Raw genomic sequence first — 23,736 nt, 5'->3', positions numbered from 1 at the left:
CCTTTCCCGGGCCAGGAGGTCACCTGATCCCTTTGTCTCCAACACCTTCAGTTGGCATCTTTGCAGAGGAGGGGCCCAGGCCATCAGTTGCTAGGAGACAGAGTGCCAGGCATTTAGGTGCACTGGTCCTATGCTCTGCAGCAATCACACCCCCTTATCCCACCACCTAGATATTAAGAACTGCCTAGGGGACACTGAGGCACCAACACAGTATTCAGAGCAAACATTAAGAACATTCCCAGTTTGTCACAAACAGGGAGCCCCCAAATAAGTCTCTGCCTCCAACAGACCCGGGTGAGACAAACCCCGGACCCTCGTCAGCCGTGGTGTGGAACATGCCCACTGCTAGAGCAGGCAAAGAAACGCCCGGGGCAGCCAGATTTTCCAAAGAGCTCTGCACCTGACACGTGCCCAACCTGTCAAGCTTTCTTGGGAACCCTGGCCCATGTTCACACTTCACCTTGGTCCCTTTCCAGGATTCCAGGAGATTTTGGGCCATATCTGTTCCTCCAGGATGCTTCAGTGCAAGGCTTGCAGTGCATTAAAGACGCTCTCTGTTCTGCCAGAGTCCGTGCTCTGCACTGGGGCAATTCTGTAAGACAGCACATGGGGCACGAATCTTCCACAGGCGAGCTGGGAGGGGCCCCCACTTGCTCTGGTCAGGGGCCCCACAAAACTCTAATCCACCCCTGGCTTGACCACAGGGAACAGCAGCAGCCAGCTTGGCTGGGCGGACTGGTTACCAATGACTCGCCACCACCTCTGCATGATGAGGACACCATCAATGAGATCACAATGTCATGGAGGGGGGTCTCCCTGAGGGCAGGATTAAAGCCAGGCTGAGCCCAGCTGCACCCCCTGAAGGCTTGACCTGTCTGGCTGAGCTCATGTTCCAGCCTTGCTCATGCAGTGAGCTCAGAGCATCTAAAGTCCAGCTGCGCATGGGGGCAGAGACCCATGGGCACAGCCGTGACGGAGCTCCTAGGGCTGGAGCCCTGGCTATGAGCTTTTTAGCACACTGCGCTGGAGGTGGCAGCCTGAGCTCTGCTATCGGGGCGGCTGCTGCCATGCAAGGGAGGAGTGCAGCTGGGGCCGGATGCACGGCCCTCCCCATAGGAGCTGCATGCGGAAGCTGCCCCCAGTGCTTAATTTATGCTAGGACCAAGCCCCAGCCCCTCAGGGCCGAGCAGCTTGAAGCCCCGGCCCCTCAAGGCTTCCTGCATTAATGATGAATGTAAAAAAATTTGTTGAGCCCTGGGCCCCTGGCTGCCCCTCTGGGAAGCTGCCTGACCCTGCCCACAAGCGCAGCCTGCTGGGCTCCTTAGGTCACACTGACCCCTAGTGGCCTGAGAGCACAGTGCCACTTCGCCTGCAGGACACGGAGCTGCAGGGAATGATGGACGGGGTGGCGTTTTAAAGGCATGTTGGCCTGGTGCTGCTAAGTCCCTGCGGTGTTTGAAATCCCACACAGTGCCTGTGGATCCCCAGTGGGCCTCGCCTTGCCCAGGCTGAACCTCCTGCAGGGGTCACTGGGCTGCCCCACTGCCTGCCAGGGCACGATGGCAGGGCTGCTTGGAGCAGGGGTCCTGAACCCTGCCTGACACCCCCCTACATCTGCTGCCAGGAGCCCATGTCCCCAGCACCAGGTCAGCGAGCCATGCGCCTACTGCCTTAGCTTACGCTGCCTCGGGTACATCCCCAGTGAGCTAGTGACTAAACATCTCAGACGCAAAACCTGTTTCTCCAGCACTGCTGGTGACTAGGCCCCTGATACAGACACTAAGACCATCTCTGCGGCATATCTCCATAACTCCTTTCATCGCAGTTGTATATACATCACAATGTTACAGACCTGTGACCGCAGCTTTCATTGAAGACCTCATGTGACAGTCTTTGGTGCCCCAGAATGTACGTAGCAGACGCACATGTATGGACAGTAACTCTCTTGACAATTGGCATTAAGGGGTTTTTAGGTCACTGGTTGAGATCAGCCTGTGCCATCAAAGCTTGGCCTGCAGAGCTGGTAAGTGGGATCGTGGGGACACTTCCCACTAGGGCTGAAACAAGGGGTGGTGCTTTGCAAGACCTTGGGGGCTGTCGTCTCCAGGGCTTGCAGAGAAGGCAGAAAACGGACAGATCTGGCCTCACAGCCCATGGCTCCTGCAGCAGGATGCGCCTGCCTTCCCTGCACTTGGGAGTGGGGCTTTCCTGACACCTACAGCCTTAGACTGTAGGGACGAGAGGGGCTGAAATGAGACTACTTGTGGGAACAGATCCTCTGCCAGGTCACCAACCTGAGGCCGGGCATACTGCAGGCATTTCACATGGCATCCATGGCCCTCAATAGCCTCTTCCAGCTAGGGAGCTGCACACCTGGCTGTCCCAAGCCCCCTCTGGCCAGAACCCTGCTGACTTTGGTAAAAATTGGAAAACCTGCAAAGTGCTTTTTGGCAGTCAGTAGGGCTCTGGTCAGATCAGCGTCCCGCAGCCTGCTGAAGTCAGGCCCAGAGTTTCCATTTGGTGCTGCAGGCAGAGGAAGTGCTGCCATCACAACCAAGGTTTGCTTCGTCCCTGTATCCTGTGTGACCAAATGGCGATTTTTAGGGGGGGCGGGAGTGGGTGAGAAAAATCAGGCTGTTCTTATTCTCCAATTGTCCTGAAAGCCCACAGGATTCTTCCCACTGACCCCTAGCACCTTCCCTGTCCTTCTGGAATTCATTAGACATGTCATTCCACAGTTATCTCGTCACAGACAGACATGCGTCAGGCTGAGAAAACGGTTACTCGCGTTCTCATGCCTGTTCTTCGAGATGTGTCTCTCACGTTGTCATAAACAGATAGTAGGAGTTAATAGAACAGAAGTACTTTATATCTCTTTTGACTGTAAAGGGTTAACAAGTTCAGTGAGCCTGGCTGTCACCTGACCAGAGGACCAATCAGAGGACAGGATACTTTCCAATCTTGAGGGAGGGAAGTTTCTGTGTGTGTGTGTTAGTTTTTGGTTGTTGTTCTCTCTGGGTTCTGCGAGTGACCAGACGTGCAACCAGGTTTCTCTCCAGTCTCTCCGCTACAGGCTCTTATCAGTTCAGAATAGTCAGTACTAGGTAGATCAGGCAAGTTAGGCCTATGTTTGTTTTCTTTATTTGCAAATGTGCATTTGGCTGGGAGGAGTTTAATTGTGCATTTGGCTGGAAGGATTTTAATTTGTACTCGTATACTTAGGCTGGGAGGGTATTCCCAGTGTCTATAGCTGAAGGACCCTGTACCTAATCCATCTTAAATTTACAAAGAGAATTTTTACTGTTTTTCTCTCTTTAATTAAAAGTTTTTCTTGTTTAAGAACCTGATTGTTTTTTTATTCTGATGTGAGGCCCCAGGGGACTGGGTCTGGATCTACCAGGGAATTGGTGGGGAGAAAGGAGGGAAGGGGGAGAGAAAGGCTAATTTCTCTCTGTGATAGGATTACTGTCTCTCTCAGGGAGAGTCTGGGAGAGGGAAAGAGAAGGAGGGAGGAAGGTGAATTTTCCTCTCTGTTTTTAGATTCAAGGTTTGAAGCAACAGTAATCTCCAGGGTAACCCAGGGAGGGGAAGCTGGGAGAGGCAACGGTGGGAAGGGTTTACTTTTCTTGTGTTAAGATCCAGAGAGTTCTGGGTAACTTGGGGTTCCCCAGGCAGGTTTTTGGGGGGACCCAGAGTTGTACCAGACACTGGGCAGCGGTACAGGTTCTAAGCTGGTAATTAAGCTTAGAGGAATTCATGCTGGTACTCCATCTTTTGGACGCTAAGGTTCAGAGTGGGGAATTATACCATGACACATATCCATTTCAGTTAGGTGTGCGCTGCTAGGGGAAAAACTTTCCAACGACTGCGCACCCAGTGTGCACATGCCTAACTGGAATGGATGTGAGCAAACACTTGAAGAACATAGGGCTTTGGTCAGCCAGTAGGTTCCCCTGCAGCAGGTGCTGTAACTCCCCAGGTGTGGAGAGTTCCCATCTCAGCCCATGGAAGCCCTGGGACCCCACTAAGTAACTGATCTAACCAGGTCTGATAAACATGGGCCATTTGCAGCTGTGTATCAGCAGCAGGTGCTGTGGCAACAGTTCTCATTTCTCTGGGCAGGCGGCCAGGCCGCAGCTGCATCTCCAGCACTGTGAGAATGGGGATGCACAGTACGGCTCCAGGATCGGGCCCCTGCAGCTAGAGGACACTCCCCAGCTTGCTACACGAGCACTTTTATGGACTTAAGCCTATTGCAGCCTGCACCAGGGCAGGGGGAAGGTGTGGTGACAAGCATGTTTCCTGACTTGCCCAGTTCCTGAAGACAGGTAGTTCTCCGTCACTGGCACCCCTGCCCAGCCCTCACCAGCAGGTAGCACAGCCACGCCTAACTTGGGAGGGCAAGGGGAGGTGCTTGTGGGAGAAGTGGAGGGGTGAGGAATTGAGGTAGGGCAAGGGGGTGTCAGTGATGGGCACCAGTGACTTTGCTCCTCTCTGTCACACGTGTTCTCACCTGGGGCATGAAAGCAGCAATCCAGGCCCCCGGGACACCTAAGCTGGGTTACAAGCTGCCTTTCAGTGGTACCCTAAAAGCCACCAGGAAGCAGGCGCAGTAGCACGAGAGTTGGGAAGCCTTTGCCCCATGAGCGACCGACACACCCACCCCCAAATGGCCGCCAAGTGTGTCAGGGTTTCACCAGAGCAGACTGAGCCCTAGATTCAACTGGGCAGGTTTAACTGAGGGATCCCCAGGGCCCGTGCCCATCACAGCCACCAAAAGCCGCAGGGCTGGAACCACTGACAGCCCAGATAACTGGAGAGGGCAGGGGCCCTTGGCAGATCCCCAGGAGCCTCAGGGGGTGGCTGAAGACTCTGTTGCTGCAGCCAGGTGGGATCATTGAGTCAGAGGTGGAACCCACTGGCTCTCACTGCGTTCACAGCTCTCACTTGGAGCCTGGTGCCTCACTTGTTTAACATTGCATCCTGCCTGTAGGGCTTGGCCATTTTCCCTACCCATGGACTGTGCCATGCTCTGGGGCCACTGGGGGCAGGACAGTGGCACAGCAGGGCTAACACTACCCCTTCCCCAGGCCGAGTCCTGCCAAAAGCAAAGCCATTTCCCTGAGGAAGAGGGGGGGCTATAGGAGAAAACGGCCCCAAACTGACTGACCACGTTGCTCGCCCCTTCCCTGGGCAGCAGGTAGAGCCAGGCTGGCTGATGCAGCGCGCAAAGACGGGCACGGGGGTCCCTGCGCAGATGCCTGTGGGGCCGGATCTCACTGGCCATATGCAGCATGCAGAGTTTGGGTGTCCCAGACCAAGAGCAGAAACCTCAAGGCCCGGTAAGAGCACAGGGCAAGAGAGGGATGGACCGAGCTAGCTCAGCAGTGCAGGGACCGGTCCTCCAGGCCTGGGAGAGGAGTAGGCTGCAGGTGAAAGATTTGAAACTCCAGGACCACCCCTTTCCACAGGGATGCCCAGAGCACACTGCCTAGCCAGTGCTTTGCAGTGGCCAGGCCAGATTGTCTGATTTGGCTCCAACTTATTCCCTAGGCCAGAATGGAGGGGTGTGTGGCTCCCCATGGGGTGTGACTCATGACAGAGTGCCGAGAACTCCCCCAACACGGCTGTGGATGGGCCCGACTTGCCACTGCCCCACTGAGCATTGGGGCAGGGAGCGGCTCTCCTTCAGCAGAGGTTGTGGTGTGAGCCCCCCCATGCAGCCGAGACCGGAGAGAACAGGCGAGACGAGCAGGAGGCTGAGCGGAGGTTTGACATTTATTTGCTGCAGATCCTCAGCGCTAGTTTACAAGGCCGTGGCAAAAAACCGAAGAGTTAGAATCAGACTAAAAAACCCTGAAATGCTTCCCGCCCTGCCAGAGAGGCCTCTGCACAGAACTTCAACAAATACAAAATAACCTTAAAAGAGAAAACTATACAGAATATTTACACCTCTGATAAATAGACTAATACTGCTGTGGGTGCCTCTCTCCAGACCCAGTGCCTCAGGGCCAGGGGGCCGCGCAGGCTGGGGCAGCTTCCAGAGGAACTCTGTGCCCCAGACTGACCTCTCCTTCAGCCCCTGGGAGCAGCTGCCTTCCAGGCAGGTTCCAGCCCTTCTCAGGACACTCATCCCCCTTCCCATGGGTTTCACAGCCCCCTCATTCCCAAACCCCAGCTTGTGCTAGCAGCAGGACCTGGGACACCCTTACAAGCCCACCCCTCCCTGCCTGGAGATTGGGGAGTCCCCTCTGCAGGAAGCTGTGCCATCCCCTCTCATGACACCTGGGCGAACCCAGCCCTGCTGCTCCAGTGTGCCTGGGATGTCGCTGAGCCCTTTGGGTGCTCCCTGAGCTCTGCTCACAGCCCTCGAACAGCCCTCGAGGCCCAGTGTTGCCAGCTCCAGGAATAGGCTGATCCAGAGGAAGGCCAGGGCAGCAGGGTTCCTTCTGGCCACTGCTGCATGGCACTGGGCATCTGTGGAAGCTATGGCTACATAAGGGCACGATGATCGTTTTTGGACCCTTGGCTTCCCCTTCCCAGAACCTCTGTGCCCATCTGCTCCCATCTCTAACAAGCCCAGCTTCCCCGTGCGTCCCAGAACTCACTGGGCTCTCCAAGGAGCCCAGGACAGACTGGTGCCCTCTAGAACGAGGGTAGGTGGGTCGGCAAGGCACATGGGCTCCCCTTGGCTTGCGTCATGTTCACACCCAAGTGCCTCCTCCCTCCCCACGCAGCGATTCCACCCCCTCACAAGCAAAATGCCTGCTGCTGAACGGCCCAGCACCGACTGAGCAGTGACAGACGGAACGTGCCCAAAGTGCTTCCAAACAAGTGCCCAGCTCAACCCAGTCTGCCCCCGCCCTGGGGGCCATGCCAAGACACCGCAACTCCCTCCCCAGGGGCCGGGGTATAGTACACATGGGCAGACAGCAGTCGAGCAGGAGGTGGCCCCAGGCTTGGGCAGGGCTCCCAGAGCTCCCATCACATCCACCCTGCCCCCCTCCCCACAGGGTGACAGGTGCCTTTGCCCCCATACACATCGACCCCCCGCAAAGATCACGCCTGACACTTCCCGCCCCAGCCCCTGGCTGCTGGCCTCAGGGCTCCAGCTGGGGCAGACGCATCGCTGACAAATCCTCCTTGAACTCCTTGCAGGTGACGTGTCTCGCTCCCCCCAGGCCATCCGGACCTGAGCTGGGGCCTGAAGACCGCTTCCTGGGAAGGGAGCCCAGAAGGGAGATGCCAGCCCCAAACTCCTGCTCATCTTGCAAGGAGGCTGCTTTGCCGACGACGACCGTAGCTGTAGGCTCTTCGCTGTGGCCCTAGGACCCTCCCAGTCCCCCCCAAAACTCCTGCCCACCCCCCAATGGTAAAGAAATTGCAAAAGCTGAAGCTAGTCCCTGGAAACTCAGGCTGTGCTGGGCTGCAGGAGAAGCCCTTGCCTGGCAACCTGCTCTTTCCATCTCCAGGGGAGGGGAGCCTCTCGCTGCCTGGGAACGCCGACCTCACTAGGCTGGCCCAGGCTGCTAATGTCTCTTCATGGAGGACACTTTCTTCTTCCTCGCCGCCAGCATCTCATAGAAGGGATCCCTGCTGATTGCTGCCCTGGGCAGAGAGAAAGGACGTGTAAATGAGAGACCCAAGAGACCAGGGAAATTCCAGGTCATTTCTGTCCCCAGCTCGACGTAGGAGCTGCTACCCCAGGGGGGAAGTGTGGCCTGGCAGCAAAGGAACTGACCAGGATCCAGGAGATCTAGGCTCTGTCCCAGACTCTGGGTAACCTTGGGCAGCTCTTGGGAGAACGTATGCGGGTCACCTGGGTACCACGGCCCGGCCAGTGCGGCACCCTTCCTCTGGAGGGGCAGCCCAGAGAACCTGGCCCAGTGCCCAGGCAGTATCCTCCCACCATGGGGTGAGGGAGGCAGCAACACTCACTTGATGCACTTCATCCACTCTTCCTTCTCCTCGGGGGTGGGGGCCGAGATGCGATACACCGTGTGGTTCCCCTCCACCACCCGCCCATCTGCCTCTGTCTTACAGGCCTTGATCACTTGGTCTTTGTTGTCCGGGATGTAAAGCTCAAAGCAGTTCTGCGAAGGAAGGAGAACCTTTAGCAGCGGCCTCCAGCCGAGCACATGGGACCTGCCCCGGCCACTCAGGGGTCCTAGGGCCATGCCTGCGGAGGAGCAGGGTAGAGGGAAGGCCTGGCAGTCACACACGCCCTCCCGTCCAGTTACGGCCTGGGAATGTCACCCGCTTGGGTGAAATACTAAATGTGCAACAAGAAATGCTTCTACTGCAATCAATATACTGCAGCTGCAGTAGACTATACTGTGGCAGTCCAGCAGCCTGCCACAGAGCCGGGTGCTGGAGACGGGGGGCGGGCACGGCCCATCCTCTGCCAGGGAAGGATTTGTCATCTGGGGCCAAAGCAGCGAGCAGGTCTGAATGAGCAACACCAATGCTGCCCTGATGCCAGCTTCCCCCACTATAGGGGCAACAGCCCCTACCCCATGTGCCTGGTCATGAGGGGAGAATGCTGCAGCCCCAGGCTCTCTCCTTGCCCAGTGAGGCCCAGGCCAACATTCACACTACATCCCCCAAACACAAGAGACCACAGGGGCTTCTGCTGGAGAGATGCACACAGCCCAGTAAGGAGAAACTTCCCAGCTGGAGATTCCCCCTCCTGCCACGGGCAGGGGCCGTGCAGAGACTCACGGGCTTTTTGGAGTCCTCCACCTCACGGATGCTCAGGTTCTCCAAGGGGATGATGCCACGAGGCTCCTTATCCTGCAGGAGGCCAAGCAGAGAGGGAAGACATTAGCCACAGAGCTGTGGGGGCCCACTGACATCCAGATCTGCTCCTCCCAGGGCGTGACTCCGGCCCTGGCCAGCCACTGGCTGCCCCCCAGGAGCAGGGCTGTGAGGGGAGGAAGTTGGTTGCCCCATAGCTTAAGCCAGCCATCTAAAAATTCCACTGCTTTGTGCCATTACAAGTAAGCCCCTCAATTCTGGGGGTGCAGCCACCCATTACTAGGGTGGAGCACCCCAGGGCAGCTAAGTGGAGCCCCATTGTCTCCCATGGCTAGGAACATTCCTGCTAAATACACCCAGCTCGGGCCTGGCACTCACAGCCTCTCCCAGCTCCTCTCCCCAGCATCAGTGGCGCTCCATGACCCTGCACAGGTTGGGGGAGCACTCACCGTTGTGTACTCGAAGTAGTAAAGGCAATTGTCGGTCAGAATGAACCAGCGTCTCTTCCACGTCTTCACCCTGCCCCCTGCCAAGTAAAGCGAGGCACGGTTGACATGACACTCGCCCCCAAGCCCAGGCCCCCGAGCACAGAGCACGTCTGCCCTGGGTGGAGGTCCGGCTCACGGGCACATCTAGGCTATGGCAGACCTAGAGCCCACGGACAAGAACAGACAGAACAAACAAGCATCTCGCAGAGCCAGGGCACAAGCAGCGGGAGCCAGCCCCGCTCGGTGACTGCATGGGGCCAGCGCAGCAGAACAGGCAGCACAAAGCCACGGTGGCTGGACGCGGGCGGCAGTGAGAAGCAGATCGAGAAGCTGGAGCTGGGGGGAAGGGCTGATCTGACAGCCAGACGGTTTGGAGACGCGCCGCACTGAGGACTTGTTTCTGTATGACGCTGACATGGAGAGGCCTATGCTGGCCCTGTTTCTGGGGTTTTCAGGCCCATCGGAATGCGGCAGCCCAGGGTTTCTGGAATTTGGGTTCGTGGATGTTTCAGTCCAAAAGTTTTGAAATAGGAAACTCACCCTGAAATTAAATGTGCAGCTCCGCACAGCTCCACCCCTGAACCCGGGGTCAGCCGACATGCCAGGAGAGCCAGGCCCAGGGGAACCCCCACTCCTGAGTCAAGGTTGGGGTAGACAGTCTATCTCCTGGGGGACCCAGCCCCGTTCAGTCAGGGCAGGAATGACCCATTGTGGAAGGTGCCGACAGCCTAGAGAGCAAACGTCCTGATAGCAACAGGGTGAGCTGCTCCTGCCAAGGTGCCCTGGAGTGGGTGAAATGGAGCTCAGCCCCCAAGGCGAGGGGGCCATGTGGGGCCAGCCTGGGGTGCTTTGTGACAGACAGGTGCCCTGCTAGGAACTGCATACCACTCCCCTCTGCCCACCAAGAGCTGGCGCTCACTCCTGACAGGGGCTGGATTGGACCCAGCACCCCGGAGCAAAGGCCCTGGATCATATCCCACCCTAAGCCAGCCAGTCTTTTGGAGAGGCTCGACGCTGCTACTGAGGGCTGTTTAGATGGAGAGCGAAGTCACTGTTGGGCCAGGCTCAGTGGCCCTGGGCACGGCCAGCCTGGGCTTCTGGTCCAGGAAATCCGGGGCTTTAGGGGGAGCTGAGAAGACTTCACCTGCCAGGGTCGAGCCAGGGCCTCTGACGTCACTGGCTTGGTGAGGAGATGAGGCTAGATACAAGGAGTAGGACGGCTGCGTCTGTCTAGGAGCCAGTGGGTGAGGAACGGATCCACAACTGCCAAGTCTGCACAGAGACGCAGAGCACCCAGGGTCCCAAACACCCATGCGAGCCCTTGGGTGCCCTTCAGCTGAAGCTGCTGGGGCTCTTGGGGGTGGAGGCCTGGCACAGCCTCTTATGCCAGGGCAGCCTGAGTGGCAAGGACTCCCTAGCTGATCGTGGGTGTTGGGTTCCCCCTAGGCCAGCACTGGGCAGCGATGGCAAAGCTGCCCAGCTCTCCACCAGCCTGGGGAAGCGGGCGCTGATTCTGGGAGGAGTGGAGGAGGAAGCTCTGCTCACAGACAGCGCGGTGACCCTTTCAGCCACCCCCAGGAGCCGACGCTGCCCAGCCCCGCACACAGACCCTGGACTCACAGCGGAGACAACACAAGCAGACAGTTCCAGTCAGCACCTGGGACAGTCCCCAGGGAACTCATGGGCTCCCCTCCCACACGCACCAGGGGTCCTGAGCCCTGCAGGCAGCAGGCTGAGAGCTGCTCCCCAGGCTCCCCGCAATCCGCATGGCTGGTCCAGGAAAAGGGGGATTCAATTTCCCAGCTGCAACTAGAGCCCTGGAAACGACCTCCCTTTGCCACTTGCAGCGGGGGGGCACTCCACTGGCTCTGAGGATAAGAGCACACAGTGAGAGGGGCACCCCAAAGCCAGGCCAGTGGAAGAGGTGTGGACACAGGGCTGCAGCAGCTGCCCCCTCACATGCTGCAGGATGCACTGAGCCACCCCAAACATCTCCCAACAGGTCACTCAAATGGGAGCTGGCATGTGAGCGCAGAGACGCTGGGGCTCCACCGGGGTGCTGTCACCATGTCCACAGCTCCCTCCCCAGGGGCTGAGCTCAGACCTGCAGACTCGGGAGGGGCTGACAGGGTTTGAGTTATGGAGGGCCACTGCCACTGCCCAGCCAAGCAAGGAGAGGGGCTCCCAAAGGTCACGCAGGGCCCGAGGCGGATGACTCCGTGCCCTCAGCCCAGGATGCAGAGAGTGAGGGCTAGTCCCTCCGGAAGCGAGATCCCCAGGGACTGTGGTCAGTTAGCAGCAGCAGCAGCAGCAGCAGCGAGTGTATCACCAGCAATTCAAACCAAAAAGAAAAGAAATGGAGGAAGCCCCAGCAGCCAGAGCAGAGCGAGGGAGCGGGGTTGCAGGAGGGAGGGGGGTACGTACCTCCTGGAGTTTAGGGCAAGGAAAGGAAGAGCCAAAATCATGGAAACATACAAACGAGGGAGAAAAGAAAATTAAAACAAAGAAATTAAACCCACCCTCGCCCTGGTGCAGCCAGCGCTGCACGTTCGTGTTGGCCAGGAGGTGGCACTGCTAGAGCAGTAGGGACAGGTGCCATGGAGCCGGCCAGGGGGGACCGGGCTGGTGTGCGCTGTCCTGGCAAATAGGAATGCTACCTGCAGCCAGGCAGATGCCCAGCATGGCCAGTGGGCGCCGGGCTCACGGGCTCTGGGATTCACTCCCTGGGATACAGAGCCAAGGAGCTCTGCTGGTTCACAGCCCTGCATGGGCAGAGCGGCAGGCAGCACCCCAGCTGCAAACAGCCAGCGCTTGGGACTGCTGGGGCTAGACAGGGGTTTGTTTGGGGCCCATTGACCCAGTGAGTCGCTCGGCAGGCAGGGCCCTTTCCCTGTCCTGCAGCCAGTTTGCTGCAGAGCACCCAGCATCTGGAGGCTGGTGGATTTAGAACTCAGACTGACGGGTAGATGGCCTGAGATCAGCGTCAGGGACATAATACCAATGCCAGCGCTTGTGGCCGAGCTACTCTGCTGCTGTCTATGGAGAGCCCATGTGGGGATGTGGCCCTTCGCCCATCCCTGAGCCAGGCCCCACATCCCATCGCAACAGGCTGAGGAACCTTGGAGAGTGGGAGGGGAGCCCTGTCAATGCCCCAGCCCAGGCTTGTGCAGGCGACCAGGAGGGCCGGAGGGCAGGCTGGGTACCCCTGCTCTAGGCACGTCCTGTGTGAGTGGCAGGCCCTCTCCTGCTACCGATGGGGGTGGCACAAGGCAGAGAGATGTGAGAGGGTACAGTCCAAACCACAGCAAGAGCCCCAGGGAAAAGCCTCCAGATGGAGTCAGCTCCTGCCAGGGCCTGTCGGGTCTCTGCAGCCCCAGTTCTCATCCGAGTCACAGACAAGAAAACCCCAACATAGCTACTGAAACAAAGAAACCCATGAGCCAGGGTGGCTGCACAGCTGGGGAGGGGCTGCTGGTGCTGTGGGGAGCTGCAGCCGGGGTGCAGGGATGCCATGCATGTTGCCTGCATGTGGAGCCAGGATGTGCAAGGTGATGATGCTCTGGGGAGGGTGTGCCAGGAACCAGGCTGTGGCATGGAGGAGATGCATACAGCCTGGGGCAGCTCGCAGTTCACCTTTGAGTGAGTGTGGCAGAAGACACTCCAGCAGGATGCAGCCAAGATGCTGGGCACAGTCACTAGCCCCCAACCAGTCCCTCCCTGCCGGTACCACAGCCCCCCGGACCTCCACAGCCCTCCCCCTCTCAGGACCACGGCCCCCCGGATCCTCCACCTCCCCCGCAGCACGTCCCGACTCCCCCCGATGGCCCCCAGGACGCACCCCCATCCTCCGAGCATCACAGCCCCTGGGACTGTCCCCTCAATCCCTCCCCAAGCACCGCAGGCCCCAGGGCCGTCCCCCCAATCCCTCCCCAAGCATCACAGCCCCCGGGACCGTCCCCTCAATCCCTCCCCGAGCACCGCAGCCCCCAGGGCCGTCCCCTCAATCCCTCCCCGAGCACGGCAGCCCCCAGGGCCGTCCCCCTAATCCCTCCCTGAGCATCACAGCCCCCGGGACCGTCCCCTCAATCCCTTCCCAAGCATCACAGCCCCCGGGACCGTCCCCTCAATCCCTCCCCGAGCACCACAGCCCCTGGGACTGTCCCCCATTCCTCCCACACTGCTGACACCATGATTCCTGGGACACTCCCCCCACCACTTTCCCTTCCCCTTCCTCCCAGCACTAGTGACCACAGGACCTTCCCTGCCTGCCAGCATTGCATCCCCCAGGTCCACCCCATCCCATTCCACAGTCACCAGAAAGTGAGGCTGGATTCCCAGGGAGACCCGGCCAGCCTTGCTGAAGGCCAGCAGGGTTGCACAGTGCCACCAAGGGCAAGGTGGGACTGACTGAGGCTCCATTACTGGGGAAAGTGCCTTGGGGAGGCTGCAGAGCTGGGGCCAGGAGATGCAGCTTTCCCTGCAGGCTGAGCCACGGAGCTCGCTGCCTGCCCATCGCTAGCGCCCCTGAGCAGGGGGTTGAGAAGCTGCAGGCACATTCCTGCGGCCACGCTCGGCTCCCGGGGCAAAGCACTCACCGAGTTTCAGCAGCCAGCCCTCGCGGTCAGGGTTGAAGAAGGTGTGGGTGAGGTCGTTGCCATCGTCCTCAGGGATTTTGAAGGGCTCGTTCTTTATGCTCTCGTAGAGATTCTGGCACAGAGAGAAGCACACGAGAGTCAAATCCAGGACGCAGCTCCCCGGAGCCAAGGGAGCAGAGCCTGGGGCCAGCGAGCCCCAGGCCGGGCAGCAGAGTGAGCCCCAGCCCCAGGTGCCAGCCAAGGCAGTACCCCCTGCCTGCCCGCACCCTCACCCTGAGCAGCTCCTCTGGCAGGTCGCCCCCATCGTTGATGCCACGGTTCATGGCAATGAAGCGCTCCACCGTGGGCTTGTCCTTGACGTTGGGGTTGTGCAGGCTGGTGTTCAGCATGATGATGGCGAATGAGAGGACGTAGCAGGTGTCTGCAGGGCAGAGAGAGGCAGGTCAGCTGGGCCCTGGGCAGGCCAGGCACACGGTGAAGGGCAGAGAGGCCAGGCTGGGAGCACCCTGCACAAAGCAGTCCCCGGGCTCATTCCTGGCAGACATGGCCACACCAGGCCTCCACTCCCTCCCTGAGCCCCAGGGGAATGCAGACCCCATGCCCCAGCAGCATGTGGGGGTTCAGAGCCAAGGATCAGGCAGATCTCTCCTGCTCTCTCCAGGGGCCTCTGGGTTTGGAGTTGGCTTGGCAAGGAAGCATTCTGGGGCAGCCTGAGGCCCGTCTGTCAGAGTACCCCTGCCCCGTGGGGAATGCTGGTACCTGTAGACTGAAAGACGCCAGGATTGCATTGACAGTACCGCTGGGCAAACGCCTCCATCATCCGATCGATCTTCTGCGCCTCGCCCGGCAGGCGGAAACTCCACAGGAATTGCCTGCGGGACAGGGGTGGGTATCAGGGATGCGGCACATGGCCTCGGAGTCCCTCCTCCCTCATCTCAGGCTGACACCCTACAAGGGCAGGGGACAATCTCCACCAGACCAGCCCCTGACAGAGCACCCCGGGCACCCCACCAGGGCTCACCCATGCACATGGGGATGGGGAGACAGTTGCCCAAGGAGACAGCTCAGCCCCCCGCGCACACACTCACCGCAGCGCTTGCACCAGGTTGAGGTCAGTGAATTCGTGCAGCTCCACGAAGGCATGCAGGACCTGGATGTTAAACTCGTCTCTGCCGGGACAAAGGCAGAGCCCAGGGGCCCCAGTCATGGCTGCACCATACCCCCAGGTTGCACTCTGCCCCACCCAGCCCCCTGCACCTGTGACAGACACTCAGCCTTCCCCAAGGTCGTGGGCTGCAGTAGCATCCTCACCCCTGGGGGGCTGCCCTGCCCCATGCCTGGTCCAGCCCTAGAGACAGGTACAGCCCCACCCCCAGGCCTCCCATAAAAGTCTTGAGGGCTGCCCATGCCTGCCGACCCTGGAGCCCAGCACCAAGCCAGCGAGCAGGTTATGGGCACTGGACCCACGCTGCTCATTTCAGAGGCCTGGTAGCTGCACTGTCTCCTCCGCCCCCCTGACCATGTGTGGTACAGGCTAGGTCGGGAGTGGGGCCCTGCCACCTCTGTGAAGCGCTAGGGGACACCAGTGGGACACCTGCGCTGCCTTCACCCCTGCACGCCCTCCACTCCAGCAGCCACCACACGCCCCTCCCACTGCTGCCATGGCCACAGGACCTGCGGGCAGATGGGAACTGCCAGCCCCATGTCCTTGCCCTGGCAGCAGCCAATCCCTGGCACCTTAGCCCAGGCCAGTGGGCCCATCCCATAAGGCACCGAGAGGAGATTCCTCCCTGCCCCCTGCAGTGATCAACTGATGCCCTGGCCAGCAGCTGGTACCTCTCGCCCAGGTAGTCGCCAATGGCTGTCTTGTTGAGCCCCTCCCCCTTGTAGAGGAACTGGGCGATGTCCTCACAGGTGTTCTTCAGCAGGTCGTTCTCAATAAGGAACTGAATCCCCTGGGAAGGCGGGAGAACAAGGTCTGTGACTCCAGCTCTCAGCACTGACAAGCACTGCCTCGAAGGGCACAGCCGAGCCCATGTCAGGAGGGACAGGAGGCTCCTCAGCATCCCAATCACCAGCCCAGCACAGGGAGCCCTTGCTGCAAGCAACCGTCAGGAGCCCTCTGGGCGCAGGAGGCTGCCCCTTGCCAAGGGTCCCATCACCCAGGAAGCCATCCTCCCAAGGGAGCCCAGGAATCCAGCAGTGCTCCATCCCCCATGGGAGGGGGGCCCTAGGTAAGAGCGATGGGAAGGGGACCCCGGAGACAGAAGCAGTGCAACAGTGAGAAGCCCCCTCTGTGGACGGAGTCCCCCATCCCCAGGCCCTTCCATTCTGTCCAGTACATGGTACCCCCAAATCCCAACGTGGAGCACGGCCAGGAAGGTCTGTCCCAGCGACCTGGGGAGGCTGCATTTGCAGTGCCTGGACCACAGGCTTAACAGGGCAGGAACCACCACCTTCCCCTGGAGCTGTAAGTGCAGCTCTGCGTCTCTGCCTGCAGCCCAGCCCCTGAGGCACTGCCCTTACCTTTTTGGGGTCCATGTTGAACTTCTTCCTGCCCATCGCCACCTGCTTGTTCCTCTGCATAGTTTTCCTATAATGCACAAAGGCCAGCTCTGAACTTCGGGAGCAGCCAGGTGTTCAGCAGCCAGAGCAGACTCCCTGTGCCAGCCTGCGGCCTCTTCTCAACCCCAGAGAGCCCCATGTGAGCCCCATCCGGGCTGAGTAGGAACCCCCTGCTCTCTGCGCCTGGGTCTGGAGGCTGCAGCCCCTGAACGCGGCACGAGCCAGAGCCCAGGGCACCAGGCCATTTTAAAGAGCTGTTTTGGGGGGAAGTTCTCAGAGCCCTCAGCCCCTCATTGTTAAAGGATCCCACCGCATGCCAGGAAAACCAGGAGGCAGGCCCTGCCCCAAAGAGCTGGCATGCCTGCCCCGGGCCCAGTGCGGGGACAGCCCGGGGACCAGAAAGGGCTTTGTGCAGACTAAGTGCACAGAAGGCTGCTCCTCTCTGACCCCGCACGCTGCTTTTGAGGATAGATGGGGACTTGAGGGCCTGGGAGCTCTGGCCCAGCAGGCTGCAGCTTCACACGGTGTGACTCCAGGGGGAGGGGAACCCTGATGTGAGGGTGATTGGAAGTGACACTGCAAGTCAGTTTCCACTGGCCATCAGGGCTCCCTAATCCCGCGCTGGCACCGCCTGCACCAGCTCAGAACAACAAAGGCAGACAGTCTCCAAGGCCAGACTGAGGGGCTGGGCCATGGAAAAACAGGGCCATTTGAAGTAGCAGATCAGGCGGGAGATCCCGTTACCGCATTAAGGAATAAGAGGTGGCCTGGGAATTCCAGTCCGCGCCGGCGCTCATGGGACTGTGGCCTCCTTAGCCTACACCCCTCCCTCAGCCGGCAGCCAAGCTGGGGTTACGCTGGGCCGAGAGCCTGAGAAACTCCCAGCTCGTCCCCACACCCACTGGGCACAGCTAAGGCTGCCGGTGCTCAGGCTCCTCTGGGGCCTTGCTTCCCCCTGCAGGGACTGGGCCCCAGGAACAGCCTGCAGCTCAGGGGTAGGCTGCACAGCACCAGGGAGCTGGATGCCACTCTGCTCAGCCAAACGTGGCTGCTCACCCTCTCGCTCAGCCAGCTGGGTCATGGGCAGGACTCACCTCTCTTCCGTGGATCCCAGGTTCTCAATCTCATTGGTCACTTCTGCTATCTCATCTCTCAGCCGCTAAGAGAGACAGACACACGTGGTGAGTGGGTAGCAAGGACCTCTCACCATGGCATGAGGGGCTCACCACCTCCCCCAGCTCCCTCAATCCAGGAGCTCACACCCCATAACTCACCCACCCTCCCAAGCCCCAGGGAGGGGAATGACCTGTCCAGGGTCACACAGCCAGCAATAGGACCCAGGAGCCCTGAAGCCTGGGTCCCTGCTCCAAGCCTAGGGCCAGCACTCCCTGGGGCGGTGCACCCAGAACAAGGCTCTGTGTTGTTCTGCCAGGACAAGCCCAGAGAGACGGGCAAGGGACACAGACCATGCCAGATACAGCCCAAGGTTAACTGTGCCAGCCAGGCCAGGAACCCCCCACCCACACAGGAGGGCAGCCTTGACCCTCCCCAAAGAGGGCCAGCTGGGGTGACTGCCAAGCCCAGAGCAGCCCTGAGACCCAGCAAGCCCCTCCGTGAGGTGCAGTGCTGTAACCCAGCAAGCTGGTGGCAGCGCTCAGCTAGCAAACGGGGAGCCGGCAGCGCTGTGGGCGCTAATCTCCAAGCAGCACCAAGGCGCTCTGCTCCAACAGGAAGGAAGAGGCCCAGAGGTTAACATAATTATGCTCTAATCCTTTTAGTCCATGCCCAGCATATGGCGGTAATTAGACTCTGCTGCCTTAATCACTGACATGATTGACGAGTGTCCCAGATGGGCCCCAGCACCCTACTCAGCAACTGGAACTCCATGGAGCAAAGGCCTGGCTCAGAAGCCCCCAATCACCCCCTGGCTGCACACAGCACGCAGCCAGCACCCGGGCCCTCGGGAGGAGTCATAGGTCATCAGAAAAGGTACCAATATGAAATACAGAAAATGCAAGAAAGCCGAAAGCCCAGCATCCCCTAAGAGGGGAGAACAGACTGAGAAAGGGGCCCTGCCAGGGAGGGGGCAGCAGCAGCCTCCAGTGCCAGGGCACCCCATGAAATCAGTGCAACCAACCCCAGGACTGGCCCCCACCCAGCCCCCAGCTGTAGGAAGAAGGGAGCATCTCTGGGAGAGACAGCATCGTGCACTGCCAATGGGGGGCATAGCCATGGCTGGCTCCTGGCCCGCTCCATTCTGCCCCCAACATGCCGGCTTCAGCCTCCTTGACTTACTTCCCTTTGGCCCCTGTGCTCTGCCCCAGAAACGTCAGGGGAAGAGCTGCTCTGGGGAGCGGAGGGGAGGGGGATGGTGCGTGAGCTGGGAGCTGCTCCCAGCCAGCCAGCCTGCCTCTGAGCAGTGTTCCCTGACAGCACTGACTAGGGGCCCCGGGGCTGAGGCTGGAGGGGCAGGTGACAGGGCCCTTCTCCCAGGCTGGGAGGAGCAAGGGCCAGAGGGGAGAGAGCATCCTCATCACTGCCACAAGCCACAGCGACCTGACAAGCCCGGTCGAGAACAGGGCAAGGCCACAGTGAGGTGATGCTCGCACACGGAGCTTCAATGGCTAATTGAGCCCTTCACCAATTTCTCTCCTCTCCCTCTTCCCCGGGCAGCAGCAGGGCAGAGGAACGCCCTGCACACTGATGTGCGGTGACACTCGTCCCTCTCCCGCAGAAGGGCTGCCGAGAACAGAGCATCCGAGGCGGGAAGGGGAGAGGAACAGCAGGCCAGCTGCAGAGCTCGACATGCTGATGGGGAAAGCGTCCTGGGCTCCAGCCAGGCCTGGCCCAGAGCACATCTCAGAACAAAGGGCACCTGCAAATAATTCGAGGTCTGAGCAGAGCTGGGCTCCTCTCCAGCACCTTCCACCCCTTGGCCTCCCACCCCCTCACCTGTATGTCGGCCAGTAGCTCCTGCTTGCGGCGACGGATGTTCTCCAGCTCCTGGCACTCCTCTGGGGTCAGGTCGCTGGGGACTGCGAGGGGAGAGGAGAGAGGGTTAGGCCTGGCACATGCACCCTGCTGAGCCCTGCGCTGCACAAGCTGGGAGCTCCCCTGGCTATGCTGCTGTGCTATGCTGAGGCGTCTGGACTCCATCTGTGCCCCAAACGGTCCCGGAGCAGGACAGAACTGGGGAGGTCAGTCCTGCCTAGCAAGCAGCACTCCCCAGGGGCTATCGCCACCTACTCTGCCCTAGCAGCCTGACTCCTGACTACAGCTTGGGGTCTGCACTGCCTGACCCCTTTTCCAAGGATGAATCTGGCTTTGCTGCTGGCCTTCCCAGGGCCCCGCTCTGGCAATTGCAGGCAGAGAACAGCCGTGCTGGACCACGGGGAGAGCTGAGTGAGCACCGCACGCCAGGTCTGGCCTCAAACCTGCCTTCAGCCAAAGAGCGTGTCTGGGGGCTGCTCCCAGCCACAGCCCCCTGCACCCAGAAGGTAGTTCCTGGGCAAGCCAGCAAGGGTAACACAGCACCCTTTCACAGGGGCCTGCAGGAGCAGGGGTCCTCTGGATGTCAGCTTATCCAGGCCCTTATTCCTGGCTGCAGGGCCCACCTATCTGCATACATGGGCCACGGCCCCTTCCCTTCGGCTCCCTGCCCTTTTCAGGCCCCAGACAGTGGGGTGGCGGGACATGCTGGAAGCTCCACCTGAGGAGTGCGAGTGTCCTTCACATTCCACACTCCTCCCCAACAAGCCAGTGCTGGCTGCGGGGGGCTCCCTCCTGGCTTGACACTGCCAGATTCCTGCTGATTCAGCAGCCCAGGACAGAGCAGTGAGCTCTGCCCAGGGCCTGCCACCAGCCAAATAAACACAGGGAGTGTGCCTGCAAAGGGCCAGTTGGCTAACCCCCACCCCCCATACAATCAACAGGGCCACGGGAGGCCAAGACCAGGGAACTGGCTCAAACCTTTTTAGCCAGAAAGCAGCCACTGCAGAAGGTCCCTCCCCCTCCACACAGCCACCCCCTTCAAAAACAGTCCAAGTGAGGGGACAGGGACCCTGCCCTTGGCAGAGATTAACTGGGAGCCCAGCCTAGGGTCTGTCTCAGAGAGGAGATAGAGCTCCTGACACAACAAGGGCCCATTGTGCCGCCTGAATAGACAAACCAAACAACAAGAGAAGCTGCTTTTTGTTGCTTTGCAGCTTTTAACATGTGGGCAGGAGCCCAAAGCTGAACATGCTGCATCTGCTGCATACAAAGGAGACAACTCTTCAAGGGATAGATAGTGCCCTAGCCGGGGTCACGGGGACAGGCCGGGCAGAGCAACAAATGCCATGAAGTCAAGTAAGTTCCCATGTGCAGCCCTCCTGCTGCAGGGACATGGCCCATGCACTTGTGCCCCCCAGCAGCAGAGAGGGGGAGGGATTTCTCACACCTGGAATAACACCCGAGGGTGGCTCAGCACACCAGCCATCAGGCTCCCAGCTGCAGCACGGGTCCCAGCACAACTTGCCAGAAGAGCAGGGGGCTCACCTGGGCACTGCCTGCTCCATTTCCCTACCCTCAGCTCCAGAGCTGGCTGCATTTCAGTTCCCCCTGCACTTAGTCCCCCATCCCACCCCACCCCCAGCTTGTGGAGCAGAAGGAGCTTGGCGGTGCCATCCCCGTCCCCACTATCCCTCACACGGTTTGGGAAACTGAGTCACAGAGGGGAAAGTGACCCTGTCCAAGGCCTCACAAGTCAGTAGCAGCGCTGAGAATAGAACCCAGGCATCCTGGTTCCCGTTCCTGCCCCAGCCAGCAAATAAGGTTCCCTAGCATTATGCCTCCCGAAGACAGAGCACCAGGCAAGTCCTGCAGGAAGCTACCCTTTCAGCCAGCAAATCACATGCATTACAACTGGCTGGGCCTCTCCCCACTTGTGGGATGAGTGTGCCAGTGCCCAGCTCATTCAGAGCAGATCCCTCTGCAGAGAGGGGAGAGCTGTGCAAAGACCCCCCTTCCAATGTGTCCTCCCTGCCCCAGGAGTCTCCCAAGGGGATGCTCCTATCTCACTATCTCTGCAGCAGGCACCCACCAGCTGGGCTCAGGAGCCAGCTCCTCTCTCCTTGGCAGGTAGCCGGCGGCGTAGAGCTCTGGGAAAACAACCTGCAGAATCCAAGGTGCTGCATGCCCAGGGGCCGTCCCTCCAGGTCACGGCCAGCCCCGCTCTGGCGATGGGGGAGCTCCTTGCAGGATGCCACATCCCTGCGGCTCACGGGGGCTCCGCGGACAGGTGCTGCTATGTGAGCGCCCTTGCCCCACTGCAAGTGCCAGGCCAGCCCTGGCGTCCCCCGGACCCCAACCCGCCCGGGATCAGGGCTCTCGGCGCAGGGAGCCCCGCTCAGACCCGCCCCAGGACTGAGAATCGGAGGGAGCCCCCCCGCCCCCAAGGATCCGAACTCCGTGTAAACGCCTCCGCCGCCCGCTCAGCCCCGAGCCGAGCGCGTCCCGCCCCCGTGCAGCGACGGGCTGTCCCCGCCCAGGGACCCGGGGGCGGAGCGGCCACGCCGGGATCCCGGGGCCAGGCCCTCAGTAGCGACCCCCACCCCACACACCCCGGGCCCGGAGCGCCGCAGGTCCCCGCTCACCGACCCGCACCATCCCATCGGCCCCGGGCTCCCGCGGCGGCAGCGGCCCGGCGCCTCCCCACCAATGCGAGCCCCGCCCGGCCCGGCGTTAACCCCCGGCTGGCCGGAGCCCGGCTCCCTCTTCCCCTGGGACCGGCCCGCGGGCTCCGCGGCCCCCCGAGGTGCGCTCTGAGCAGGGGCGGCCCCCGCAGGAGCCAGCCACAACCCCGACTGCACCGTTCCACGTGCCCGGGACAGGGCGAACACAGGCCAGCGCCTCTCAGCAGTCACCAGCGAACACCTTGCTCCTGGCAGCACTCATCAGACTTCAGTTCCTTGCCTTCCTACTCCAGTGACTGACTCTTCTTGTCCTGAGGCTGAGCAGGAAACCCACCTTCAGCTTCTCTGGGCCAGTCCTCTCCCCCAGCCCTTGTGTCTCCACCTTGTCGCCTTACAGTTCCAGTGGATTCAGAGGCACAATTTTCTTGGAGTTGTCATAGTGCTTTAACAGCTGCATATGTTCCTCTAGGCATTCCACTGGAGTCATCATTTCAATGGTGTTTCTGCAGTTCCCAACCCCTTGAAAAATCCCCCAAACATTTACTGTAGAACACAGGGCTGGTGGGACCCTCCCGGTCAAGTCCAGCCCCTGCTGTCACATAGCTCCATAGATTCCAAGTGCCAATGGGACCATTGTGACCATCTAGTCTGACCTCCTGTCTAACATGGGCGAGACCCTGCCCCAAAGAATGCCTAGAGCAGAACTGCTAGAGGAACATCCCATTTGAATGTAAAGAATTGCCAGTGAGGGAGAATCCACCACAACCCTTGTAAACCGTTCCAATCCTTAATTACCCACCCTGGTAAAAACCTACATCTTATTCCAGTGCCAAATACAGAGCTAAAATCACCACTTGGCTCCTACCTGAGATTCCCATTCATACATCCCAGGATCGCACTGGTCCTTTGGCTACAGCATCACACTGGAAGCTCACGTTCAGTGGAATATCCACCACAACCCCTTAGCCTTTTTCAGTCACTGCTTCCCATCCCTGTAAGCATGGCCTACATCCTTTGTTCCTAGATGAAGACATTTACATTTAGCCATATGAAAATGCCTACTGTTTACTCGCTCCCAGCCTACCAAGTGATCCAGATTGCTCTGAATCAGAGACCTGTCTTCTTCATTATTTATCAGCCCCCAAGGTTTATGTCATCTGTAAACTACCCATGCGGGATATTGGGATTTCTTTCAGGTCAGGGATACAAATGTTAAATAACGTGGGATCATGTACTGATCCCTGTGGGTCCTCACTAGGAACATGCCTGCTCAATGGAGATTCCCCATTTAGAGTTACATTTTGAGACCTGTAGCCATCTTTCAATCCAATTACTGTATGCCAGCTAATAGTTCTCAAGTGTAACCCAGATCATCTTCCAACTTCTTAGGCTGTTTTCCCCCAGCACTACTATGAGGAGGCTGTTCCAGAACCTCCCTCCTCTAACAGCTAGAAACCGTCTTCTACTTTCTACCTAAAAGTATTCGTGGACAGTTTGTCCCCATTTGTTCTGGTCCCAGCATTGTCCTTAGTGTCAATAGCTCCTTGCCCTCCCTGGGGTTTACCCCAACATGTTCAGAGAGAGCAGTCAGACCCCCTCTGAGCCTTCACTCTGCGAGGCTGAACAAGCCAAGCTCCTTTAGTCTCCTCTGGTCAGCTC

The 23,736-nt window shown here is 59.6% G+C and overlaps 1 protein-coding gene across 4 annotated transcripts in view; it reads right to left on the bottom strand.

The window, feature by feature from the left end:
• Positions 1-5,760: 5,760 nt before the first annotated feature.
• Positions 5,761-23,736, bottom strand: part of CYTH1 (cytohesin 1) — a 44,049-nt gene continuing 26,073 nt past the window's right edge. For 2 of the 4 annotated variants that reach the window (XM_032799120.2, XM_032799118.2), the window contains exons 2-13: positions 19,358-19,440; positions 17,500-17,564; positions 16,367-16,433; positions 15,677-15,795; positions 14,929-15,009; positions 14,600-14,712; positions 14,113-14,261; positions 13,840-13,952; positions 9,207-9,285; positions 8,722-8,793; positions 7,939-8,093; positions 5,761-7,608 (exon numbers count right to left, since the gene is read on the bottom strand). In XM_032799120.2, the coding sequence (XP_032655011.1) occupies positions 7,530-7,608; positions 7,939-8,093; positions 8,722-8,793; positions 9,207-9,285; positions 13,840-13,952; positions 14,113-14,261; positions 14,600-14,712; positions 14,929-15,009; positions 15,677-15,795; positions 16,367-16,433; positions 17,500-17,564; positions 19,358-19,440 (1,175 nt within the window). In that variant the 3' untranslated portion in view covers positions 5,761-7,529. The remainder of the gene's footprint in view (positions 7,609-7,938; positions 8,094-8,721; positions 8,794-9,206; positions 9,286-13,839; positions 13,953-14,112; positions 14,262-14,599; positions 14,713-14,928; positions 15,010-15,676; positions 15,796-16,366; positions 16,434-17,499; positions 17,565-19,357; positions 19,441-23,736) is intronic. The other 2 variants (XM_075071939.1, XM_075071940.1) reach the window with 1 other exon arrangement.

The sequence above is a fragment of the Chelonoidis abingdonii genome, chromosome 13 (assembly GCF_003597395.2).
Source record: "Chelonoidis abingdonii isolate Lonesome George chromosome 13, CheloAbing_2.0, whole genome shotgun sequence".
Classification (NCBI taxonomy): domain Eukaryota; kingdom Metazoa; phylum Chordata; order Testudines; family Testudinidae; genus Chelonoidis; species Chelonoidis abingdonii.
The sequence above is the reverse complement of the archived record's forward strand: the minus strand, read 5'-3'. Positions and strand labels throughout refer to the sequence as shown.